At 43.9% G+C, this 10,597-nt stretch overlaps 1 protein-coding gene across 1 annotated transcript in view; it reads right to left on the bottom strand.

Moving 5' to 3' along the window:
• PLEKHA7 (pleckstrin homology domain containing A7) overlaps positions 1-10,597 on the bottom strand; it is a gene marked incomplete in the record, with an annotated part of 124,203 nt that overhangs the window by 47,736 nt on the left and 65,870 nt on the right. The window contains 3 exon segments of the mRNA XM_015819264.1: positions 7,883-7,955; positions 8,712-8,816; positions 10,224-10,335. Of these exon segments, the coding sequence (XP_015674750.1) occupies positions 7,883-7,955; positions 8,712-8,816; positions 10,224-10,335 (290 nt within the window).

The raw sequence follows: 10,597 nt of genomic DNA, 5'->3' as shown, positions 1-10,597 counted from the left end.
CCCGTCCTGGACCCTAGACTCCAGTCTTTGACGCGAGCGTAGCCATTGACTGACAGCAAGACGTTGTGGCTCACCAAACTAACAGATCCAAGGCCAAATGACCTAAAAGGGTGGGAGGTGGAGTCTCCATCTCCGTGCTGAGAAAAGGCGTTCAGGTAAGACAACGCCCCTTCTCCAGCACTTGGAGATGGAGACTCCATCATTGGGACATACCAAAGCCTACTGTCCCTAAGGGTGGGTAGTAGACTGGTCCTGAGTGGCACTTTGGTGTAAAACTAGTTGGAGAACTCACCGTTCGAACAAAGCCTCAGCAGAGGCGAACTTATCAATTTTATAGCGCCAAAAGAAAGGAGAAGGTGAAGCCCAGGCGGCTCCTCTACAGACCTCCGAGACGGAAGCCTGAGTGGCTCCTGCCACAGAGGTAGCCGCACTTCAAGTAGAATGGGCTGCAATCCCGTGTGGAACCGGCAATGACTCAGCCTGGTACATCCTGGCGATGCATGCCCGTATCCATCTTCCCACAGTGGAAGAGGAAATTTTCGACCCGTTAGAGGAGTGTAAAGAAATGCAAAAGGGCTTCTGACTTTTTTTAACACTCAGCGGTCCACGAAATATAGTACCTAAAAGCCCTGCGGACATCCAGACTATGCCGTTGCTGCCCCAACGCATGCGATGGGCTGGGACAGAAATAAGGCAGCACTATCTCCTGTGATCTATGGAACAGGGAATTGACTTTCGGGACGAAGATAGGGTCGAGGCGGAGAATTACCCTAACCTGTTGAAAACACACGAATCATCCCGTATTGACAATGTCGCCAATTCCGAAATGCGACGTGCAGACGTAATTGCCATCAGGAATGCCACCTTGTGGGACAGTACATGAATGTCACACGTCCTGAGTGGCACAAATGAGATTTGATGATGGCACGAAGCACACGTGGCAGTTCCCACGATGGGTACCTGTGCACCACAGGGGGTTTGTTGATGGCGGCCCCCTTAAGGAACGACCGTATCAATTGGTGATGACCTAGTGATTCTGCAGTCGCAACTGAGGACCGTGGACAAAGTTGCAACCTGTTTGCGCAGCGTGTGAGGAACTAATCCCTTATTTAAACCATCTAACCAGTAGTCCAAGACAATTGGAATAGTCAGTTCCGTGAGCGACAAATGTCCGGAACACCAAGATTGGAAATTTTTCTCACACGGCCTCATAGATGCGGTTCGTGGATGAACGGCACAATGCCTGAATGACTGTGATGACCCCCGGTGAGCCGAGTTCCCTAGCTAAGATCGAACGCTCAAGCGCCAGGCGGCCAATTGGAGCCATTGTGGGTCCTGACGTAGAACGATCCCTTGACTGAGAGATATCTGTTCTGGTGAAATCCGCCAAAGTTCCTCCAGAGAAAGATTCACCAGGTCGGTGAACCAAGGTCTCCTGGACCAAGAAAGAGCCAACAGGAGGATTTCCGCTCACTCCCGAAGAAGCTTGCGGACCACGGCTGGAAGAATAGGTAGAGGAGGGAGGCATAAAGGAGACCCTTAGGCCAAGGGCTCCGAAGAGCGTCCGTTTGTTCCGCTCCGACCATCGGAAGGTGTGAAAGGAAGCGATCCAGCTGTGCATTGAATGGGGACGCGAAGAAGTTCACTAAAGGGAGACCAAAGCGGTGACAGATTCCCCGGAGGATCCGCGGGTGTAGACACCACTCCGAGTGGTCTATTGTAGAACTGCTCAGAATGTCAGCTTGTGTATTCGCGACCCCCGATATACAATCGGCCGGATGGGACCAGATTACGTTCCGCCCACAGACCCAGGAAAGGAGCCTCGGCCAACAGGCTTCGAGGCCGGGTACCCCCTTGGCGATTTACATGGACCTTGGCCGCCACATTGTCCGTGAGGACCAACACGTGGCGCCCTCTCACTAGGTGACAAAATGGCAAAGAGCTAGATGAATGGCCCTCAACTCTAGCCAATTTATATATTGTGTCAGGTCCAGAGCCGGCCAACGGCCCTGTGCCCAATGTTACCGAAGATGTGCCCCCCAGTTAAACTGGCATCGGTCGTGAGTACACTCCAGTCCGGCTCCTTGAAACCTAACGCTCTGAGTATGGCTGGAGAAAGCCACCACCTGAGGGAGCGTAATAGTCGTTGGAGGAAGAACTACCCTGTGTCGTGAGGCGCCGAGGTTCCTCTTCTGAAAAGGGAGCAAGAAGCATTGCAGCTCCCTGGAGAGGAGCCTGGACCATGGGACGATCGCTATGGCCGAGATCAACTTCCCTAACAGCTGGGAGGGACTGCCCAGTGTTACCAATCGACTCCTGTGCAGCAGAAGGATCGACACCCTTATGCTGTCTCTGCGATCTTGAGACAGGTACACCCGACATTCCATCATGTCAATAATGCCCCCCCCCGGAGCAAGAGCCTCGTTGTAGGCACCAAGTGGCTCTTGGGAAATTCACCGCGAATCCGTAGTCCTGGAGCAGGTTTATTACCAGTTCGAGATCCGCCACAGCTGACCGGGTGGATAATGACTGAATTAAAGTATCGTCCAGATAACCCTGGACTCTGACTGGCCTCAACCGTAAATGTGCTGCCAGGACCGCCAGAACCTTGGTGAACACCCTGGGAGCCGATGATAGACCAAATGGAAGTGCCCTGTACTGGAAGTGACTTCCTTTGTACATGACCGTAGAAACCGTCGATGGAAATTCAAGTTTGTTTGAGATCTAGAATAGCCCTCCATCCTCCTGATGTTTTCGGAACCACAAAGAGGATGGAGTAAAATTCCTGACCTCTTTGACCCAGTGGTACGGGCTCTATGGCTCGTATGCGTAACAAGTGTTGGACTGCATCGTCCATCAGCCTTTGTTTTGAACGGTTTCGGGGGTGCGGACAGGAAAGGGGAACCGATTTGGGGGGTAGGAGACGAACTCCAACCTGAGACCATGGCGAATGGTGTCGAGTACCCACGTATCTGTGGTGGTTGTCTCCCATTAGTGGGCGAACAGAGCAAGTCAGCCCCTTATGGGAGGAGTCGCCGATGAGTCACCTTGAACGGCGAAAAAACCTGTTGTTCCCTCGAAAGGACCGTATCCCTTGAGGTTGTTGCCTGGGCTCAGGATTGTGTCTATCAGGCTGTCTATCCTGCCTGTCCTGCCTGGGAGGAAATGAGCGAAAATGTTGGGTTTAATTATCTCGCTCCCCACGAAAGGACTGCCTTCGTGGAAAGTAGCTAGACCTTATTTTGCCGTTTTAGCAAGTCTTTAAGGACCTTGCGGTTATCTTTGTCTTCTGCTAAGTAGGGATTCAAAGAATCCCCAAACAACTTAGAACTCTGATAAGGAGCGGCTGCTAATTTCCATTTGGACTTAGCGCCCGCTTGCCAATGTTTCAGCCAGAGCATGTGGCATCCAGTTATATTGGATGCCAAAGCTCTGGAAGAAACCTTGGCGGCCTGTGAGGAAGTGTCCAACGTATACTCGGTAACCGCCACCATCTTACTGAGGTCCAGGAGCGTGCGGACCTCATTAGCTGGAATCCGGGCTTGGAGTTCCCAGATGCAGGTGAGGGCGGTCCTACTGAAAAAGGGAGGGGGAGGTATCAGCCCTGATCGCCCAGGTGGTGGTCTGGTGCGTCCTCTTATAACTGGACTCGCACTTGCGATCCTCGGCCTTAAGGGCTTCTGAAATTCGCCGGTTATGGCAGTGGCTGATACCAGGGCTCCCAATGGTTCGACCACCTCCGGAACCCTCCAGAGCCTCCTCCAGCTCCTTGGTCACATTATACAGTTTTTGTCCGAAGTAACTAACAAGGGAATCGAAGCCAGAGATGACCACTGTTTCTTGATAACATTCAGGGATAAGAAGAACAGGAGATACGGTGTTGCGACGCAACCGGTTCTACGTAACCTGGAGCCGTCTTCGCATCAGGCGGAGCGGGATCCTCTACAGCTGCGGAACCCTGTCACAGATGAGCCCTGGACGTGGTCTTGCGCAGTATGGAAACAAAGAAAGCAGGGTTAAATAAGCCAGCAAACATGGGTATCTGTTGAGGTACCTGTTCTTCCTCTGACCACTGGATCTCCTGTTCAAGAGGGGAATGGATGAGGTATGAATCCTCAAAACACAAGACCCAGATGGGGACGATGAATTATGATGGGTCTCATCCTCTAACCGTGGGACAGGAGTTGGAAGTGGCCTAACGGCCCGCTTTCTGGCATCCAGAGCACGGTCAACCGCCTGTGTGAGTAATAGAGCCAGACGCTCTTCCGAAGGGAAGGGAATTGGGTCAGCCGGGCGAAACCCTGCCGCATTAGGGGTAAACGTGGCCTCAGGAACCCCCTGCGCTGTCCTTGACAAGGAAGGCTGGGAAACAAATGAACATCATCCGTTCTGCCCTGCGTGGTAGAAGGGAATGACTCCCCACCCGACTAAACACCCCTAGGTGAGGCTGATACCCCAAGGGGTAAGTAGAGGACTAATCCCGTGGACTCATATGTCTCTATTCTGGCTCTCTTCTGCTCTCTGGAAAAACTCCTTTTCCCAAGGCTTGGTGTCTCCTGGTAGCCTGTTTATCAGATTGTTTAGTAATTTTGGCAGTAGATCGCCCCTTAAGGGTCGCTTTACCAGTGCCTTCCAGACCGAGTGAACCCGATGAGGATGGCTGGGCACTCAATGAGGAAGACAAAACAGTTTCCTCCATTCCACGATGACAGTGGAACACAATAGGGGGCTCCTGTCGTCTGGAGAACGTTAAAATCTGGGTAAGGACAGACGGACTACAAGGGACGCCTGTAACCCAGATACAATTCCCAGTTGGATAAGGACAGGTACTCTGATGGGGCACCTGGAATCCAAGGGGTGATATTAACGTACGAGTAAGGACAGACGCTCTATAGGGATCGCCTGGAACTCGTATCTAAGTGCTGGGATAAGGACAGACACTCTATAGGGGTTGTCTGGAATCCCAGTCAGTGCCAATTGTAAAAAAACAAATTAAAGGACCAGGAGACTTCAAACCAAAGAAGAAGTAGTTAACTGAGACTGAAGGTTGATTGAATAATTGAGAAGCAACAGGTGCTCACTAGATATATAGGGAGGGATATACAAAATGGCGGCCGTTAAGATAAATGGTGGCCTGCCCTTGATTTAAATAATCCTGTGATTACTCCAGCCCATGTTGGAATTAAGGGATGGAAATACTGTTAAAGGTGCAAAAAAAGGTTTGCAGTCAACGAACCAATTTTACTTTTTTTCCCCCCCTTCAAGGAAATCAGAGTGAAGGTCTGGCTGAAATGTATGGTGCCCAAAATGGCGGCCGCGGCCTATAACCAGGGACCGTGAGGTCCAAAATGGCGACCTCCCACGACTCTGCCCGCAATGAGGCAATAGAAACGAACTCACTGCCTGTTGTCTCCGCAACGCGAGCAAGTAACGGAGAAAAAAGCAAAGAAATCTTTCCCTCGTTCTCCGATCAGCCTGCTAGATGCCTGATCGGAGTAGAGGCTGCACGCGCGCGCGCACCTCCAGTTGCTCTCAATCTCTAGAAGGCCTAGCAACAAAAACAGGCCCCGGGCTGCCTCCGCAGCTCCGCAAAACGAAATAACCGCGATCGGATGCCTCGCGCACCCAATCTATCCACGGAGCTGCAAACGCAAGCTCCGTAAAACAGAAGACTCCGGAGACCAACGGCCTTTGGTCTCCTTCCGAAGGAATCGTAAGAAAATGAAGAAGCACCCCCCTCCCGGCCTTCCCCAACCTCCCGACAGCCTGTGGAGCTGCAGCCGCAAGCTCAGTCGGCTCAGAGGAATTTGGAGACTAACAGCCGTTAGTCTCCTACCGGTAATTTTAGTGTGAGGGGTGAATTTTTTGAGGCTAACAGCCGTTAGCCTCCGTTAGAAAGGCCCGGTAGGGAATGTGGAGGGGGGAAGGAGAGACAGAGAGGGAGGAACCCCTTCCTTGGAAGGGCAAATTTTATAGGCTCAATACCCCTAAGAGAAGGGAAGGAGAAAGGTTATTTTAAAAGGAAACCCCATTAAAGAAGGGGAGTGGAAATTCCACCATTGAGAAATAATACCTGCCTAGAGCCAAACTTGCAACGTCTGTCTTGGGCAAGATCAAGTCAAAGACTGGAGTCTAGGGTCCAGGACGGGCGTGGCAACTTTGGCTGACTTGATCTGATTGGGCAGGAATACAGTCTACTACCCAATGGTGGAGTCTCCATCTCCAAGTGCTGGAGAACAGGAGGTACTAAATGTTCAGTAGACCCAAATGCTATCTTCCAATTGAGACAATGAGTATTATAAAAACTAAAGAGTGGTTACAATATAGTGGGGAAGCACATGTATGCATGCAGAAGGCCCTAGGTTCAATCCTTTGCATTTCCAATAAAAAATAGTGAATTGAGAGCTAGAAAAAAATATTATATAACCCTCTATAAAGAAGATTCCAATTTCTGCCCACATTGCTAAATATTCTGCAAATACATTGTAGTATATAGTTCAATGTAAATCACTTCCCAACAATATCAAAAAATATAATTCAATGTCCTGTTTCCAACAGTGTTCAGTTCATCCTGCAAAGCTTAAACCAGAGAATGGAATAGTAATTTTTCAGCTTGGAATTGTCTCTCCTCCTCTACTAAATTTCATACCAATTCAAATTCCCTGATCATGTCAATAATTGTAGAGCTGACATATGAGAGAAATGAAGTACGTATGAAAAACACAAACTGATGCAATAAGTTTCCACTTCACATTTAAATAAGAAGATCAAGGCATTTGTACGTTTCAGTTTGCTCTAATTATGCATTCTTCACTTGGACCATGCATCATTGTTCACAAGGTTAAAAGTATTCAAAAGAAAAAGACTGCTAGTGAAGATGTATGCGATGCCTGAATAAATAAACAGTAATTCTTACTTTCTCTATATGAGGAGTATATACAACAATTGATCTGTCAGTGCAATATCAGAAATGCATGCTTATAAAATGCAACAGCCATTAAGGATAACCTTCCCTCAAATATCATATTCAGCCAAACAAAAGATAAACCTAAATTCCAAAAGGAGTAGATGGGGGGGGGGAAATGTAAGCATATCTTGTGTGTTGCTTGTGCAAAAATCTTGTGCCCACTTGGTCAACCCAGGTTTGCCAACCAGAAGCCAACTTGGAGATTCCTTCTGCCAACAAATGTGAGTATATGACACACCAATATACATCCATGCACATAAGCAAGCATGTATCTATAACTGTTAAAAATCTCAGTAGAAAAAAGGGAAAGGCTAGAATAAAACCAGTATTAAATAAATTAATAACTAATTAAAATGAATAGCCTGAAAAATATGTTGTACATTAATGAATCCACATCTGAATATACTAACCTTTCTCTTTCAAACCACTCTCACAAAAGAATAATAAAATAATGCACCTAATTTCTGTTGTTTCTGCAGGAAGAATAAAGAGGGAAAAATGGATGTGGATTAAGCAATGGATGAGGAAAAGGAGAAGGGGCTGAGCAGGGAAGGAAAAACTAAGGAAAGAAGCCCTGTTTGTACTTTACAAAAAGTTAAATCCGTTAGATAAGGAATTCTTCTCAAGCCATTCTTCAGGCTTACTTTAATAATAGCTGTACTCATTTGCATCTCTACTATTTTTAATAGCTGTCTTTTATTCTTAAGGAATGCAGCGTAGCATTCTAAAGTAACTGGTAAAAATTGGGGGGAAAGCTTCCTATTCATATATGGTAAATATGGTAAGTGGGAAATAAAAAGCTGATTTCTATATTGTCCAGAGACAATTATTATTTTTATTTTAAGCAACAGACGCAATATGCAGTTAGTTCTCAGTTGCAGAAATATTTTTAAACAAAGATTTATATTCACTAACCTTTGTAATAAAATAAACAGTAATCTGCCAGCACAAACCACCTTCTTTTCCATAATCTCATCCCAGAGCTATCCTGAAACACAAATGACAATATGTATCTGGTAAAAACTTAGAATAAAATAACACAAAAATATACTAAATAAAATTTGGAATGACTATGTGTCTCTTTAATGTATGAAAATGTGCTAAAAAAGAGCCAGCTATCATAGCATATCATAATCAAGCCTACTTCTGAATGTTTTACAGCTCTTCTAGAAGGTAAGGAAAGTTAGAAATTAGCATAAAGAGGTTAGCATAGTGGAAGAGCAGGCATCTTGTTAGAAATGATTAATGCACATGTAGTAGACATGGAGAAGACCCCCATATGATATGCTTTGTCCTATTTTTGTTCTACTGTAATTTCATACCTGTAAATTTGTTAATCTATCATTATGAATATCAGCATGGTTTAACAGCAGGAATATACTTCTTAATTATACAGTATATCCCCAAAGTGGAATTTATTACTATGAAGAATTTTGGGTTTACCAACATGGGGTGTAATAAAAAAAAAGGGTACCCTTCAGCATGACTCCAGATTTACAGTTTTGGATTGATGATGTGTGTGAACTGACTCTACTGGTGTAATAGAAAGATTGATCAGAAAGATTCAGTATGATTAAAGTTTAATGATGTGTTTAAAAATGGGTTGAATGATTTTCCTCATAGTTATTATAAGACACTTTTCTCATTTCCTTTTTTATCTTTTCTTGGTTAGTTCATTTCTTCTTTTATCCCCTGTTCTTTGTAAATCAAAGCAACTTTTTTTTAAAAAAAATATAATACTCACTTGTTTGTGAAGCCAGCCTCTGACCACAACAGGAATATTAGGGTTTCTCCTTATAGCTTGATCCCTTTTCCCAAAGCTATGAACCTTATTGCTAGATTTTACTAACTAAAAAAAAAAGCATATATAAGATAAGCAAGTACAAACTATATTTAGGATTAACTCCAAAGAAACAGTGGAATAATACAAGAATTTATATTCTGCTACTGATTGTGTAATTTACACTAGTAGTTGACTAAATTAACAAAATAATCAGCAGAAGCAAACATTTGACAACATCATAATAATGAACTATTGAATTACAAATTCACAACTTTTCAGTCCTTCAAACCCTATTGCTTGATCTTTGCAAACTGGGAGGTAGTAAAGAGAAAACTGCTGTACAGGTAGTCCTTGACTTACAATTTCAATTCATCCCAAATTTTCCATTCCTAAGCAAGACAGCTAAAGGAATTTTGCCCCATTTTACGACCTTTCTTGACATAGTTGTGTGTCAACAACATCACTGCAGTTGTTAAGTTAGTAATACGGTTAAGTGAATCTGCACATATTTATGTATTTATACTTAGATCTCTGCTAGTTTTCTGTTTTAATATTCATGTGAACCTACAGAATAATGCTTCAGTAAGATCAGAACAAATACACTTTTGGACACAAAAGCTGTAGATGACCAGACTGAGCTTGAGGGAGGGATCAAGCATGTGATCAGTCTCAAATCCCTTTGTACCAGAAAAGATCTAAGTCCAAGTTACTTTGAATTTGTTGATTTTTATTTACCGCCAATTTGCTTTGATCTTTAGTAGTTCAAATCAGTGCAGGGAGTCTTAACATTCTATAAATCTGTATTGATTTGAACTGCCTTTTCTCCTGATCTCCTACACTTGACAAAAGTCCTGATATAAACTTTCGTTCATCAATGAAAAAGAACAAGCTAAATACAAAAGTGCCATAATTGGCTATTTGATGCTATAGTAGAATTTTCTTGGGAACATTTTCAAGTTATTTTGGGATTTATAGCTGGGTTTGTAAGAATAAAATATAAAAATATTCAGTTTACTATTTTTCTGTATCTGTTTGTGTTGCATAATAGGTAAGTTATTCTTATTTTTGTATTAACCATTTTCATTAAAATATTTACTCTCTGGGGTATAAAACAGTGTTTTCCTAGAAGTGTTTACATCAAGCTTCCCACCACATAAGAGATGCCTTTAAGACTAATGATTTAGATTTTTTTCATACAATTACAATGTTCAGCAAATAAACTGTAAGTCCAAGCACCAAACTATATGTTAAATAAATGCTTAGCACAAGAGTACAACAGCAATGCACACTTAGGATCAACCCCCTACACATCTTTAAGAACACAGAAAATAGGTAAGAGGGATATGTCTAATTCAAATCTAAACGCATCCATGAATTTCTTCTATGGATTTAATATTGGCACAATGCCCCCCAATACAGTTCATTCTCTTAATATGCTTCATTTTTCAAATTTAATTAAAAACTCACATTTACCTTGGATCCAAGTTTTGTATCTGTAGTGGATGTAGTTACTGCAGTAGATGTTTCACTGACCATACTTGAAGGTCTTTGGTTTATCTGATGTTTGGACATATGTGAATTATGCCTAAAAGTAAGAAATCACAATTTAATTCATTTTTAATCTTTTTTTTAAAACAGTGGAACTAGGATAAAGTAATGCTGCAAACTTTCCCTTGTTTCTAGCTCACTAGTTCAGTAAATAGCTTAAGCCAGATAAAACATCATTCATATCATTAAAAAAGGTAAAACCTTCAAATCAAATTTTACTCCTGATGGCTTACAGACCATGTAGCTTTTTTAGCAGCGATACAGTGGCTGGCTATTATGCAAGGTTTTTTTAACCTTAT

Source organism: Protobothrops mucrosquamatus, unplaced genomic scaffold (genome assembly GCF_001527695.2).
Source record: "Protobothrops mucrosquamatus isolate PMUCROS unplaced genomic scaffold, P.Mucros_1.0 scaffold_148, whole genome shotgun sequence".
Taxonomy (NCBI): Eukaryota; Metazoa; Chordata; class Lepidosauria; order Squamata; family Viperidae; genus Protobothrops; species Protobothrops mucrosquamatus.
This window is presented reverse-complemented; position numbering and strand designations above follow the sequence as displayed.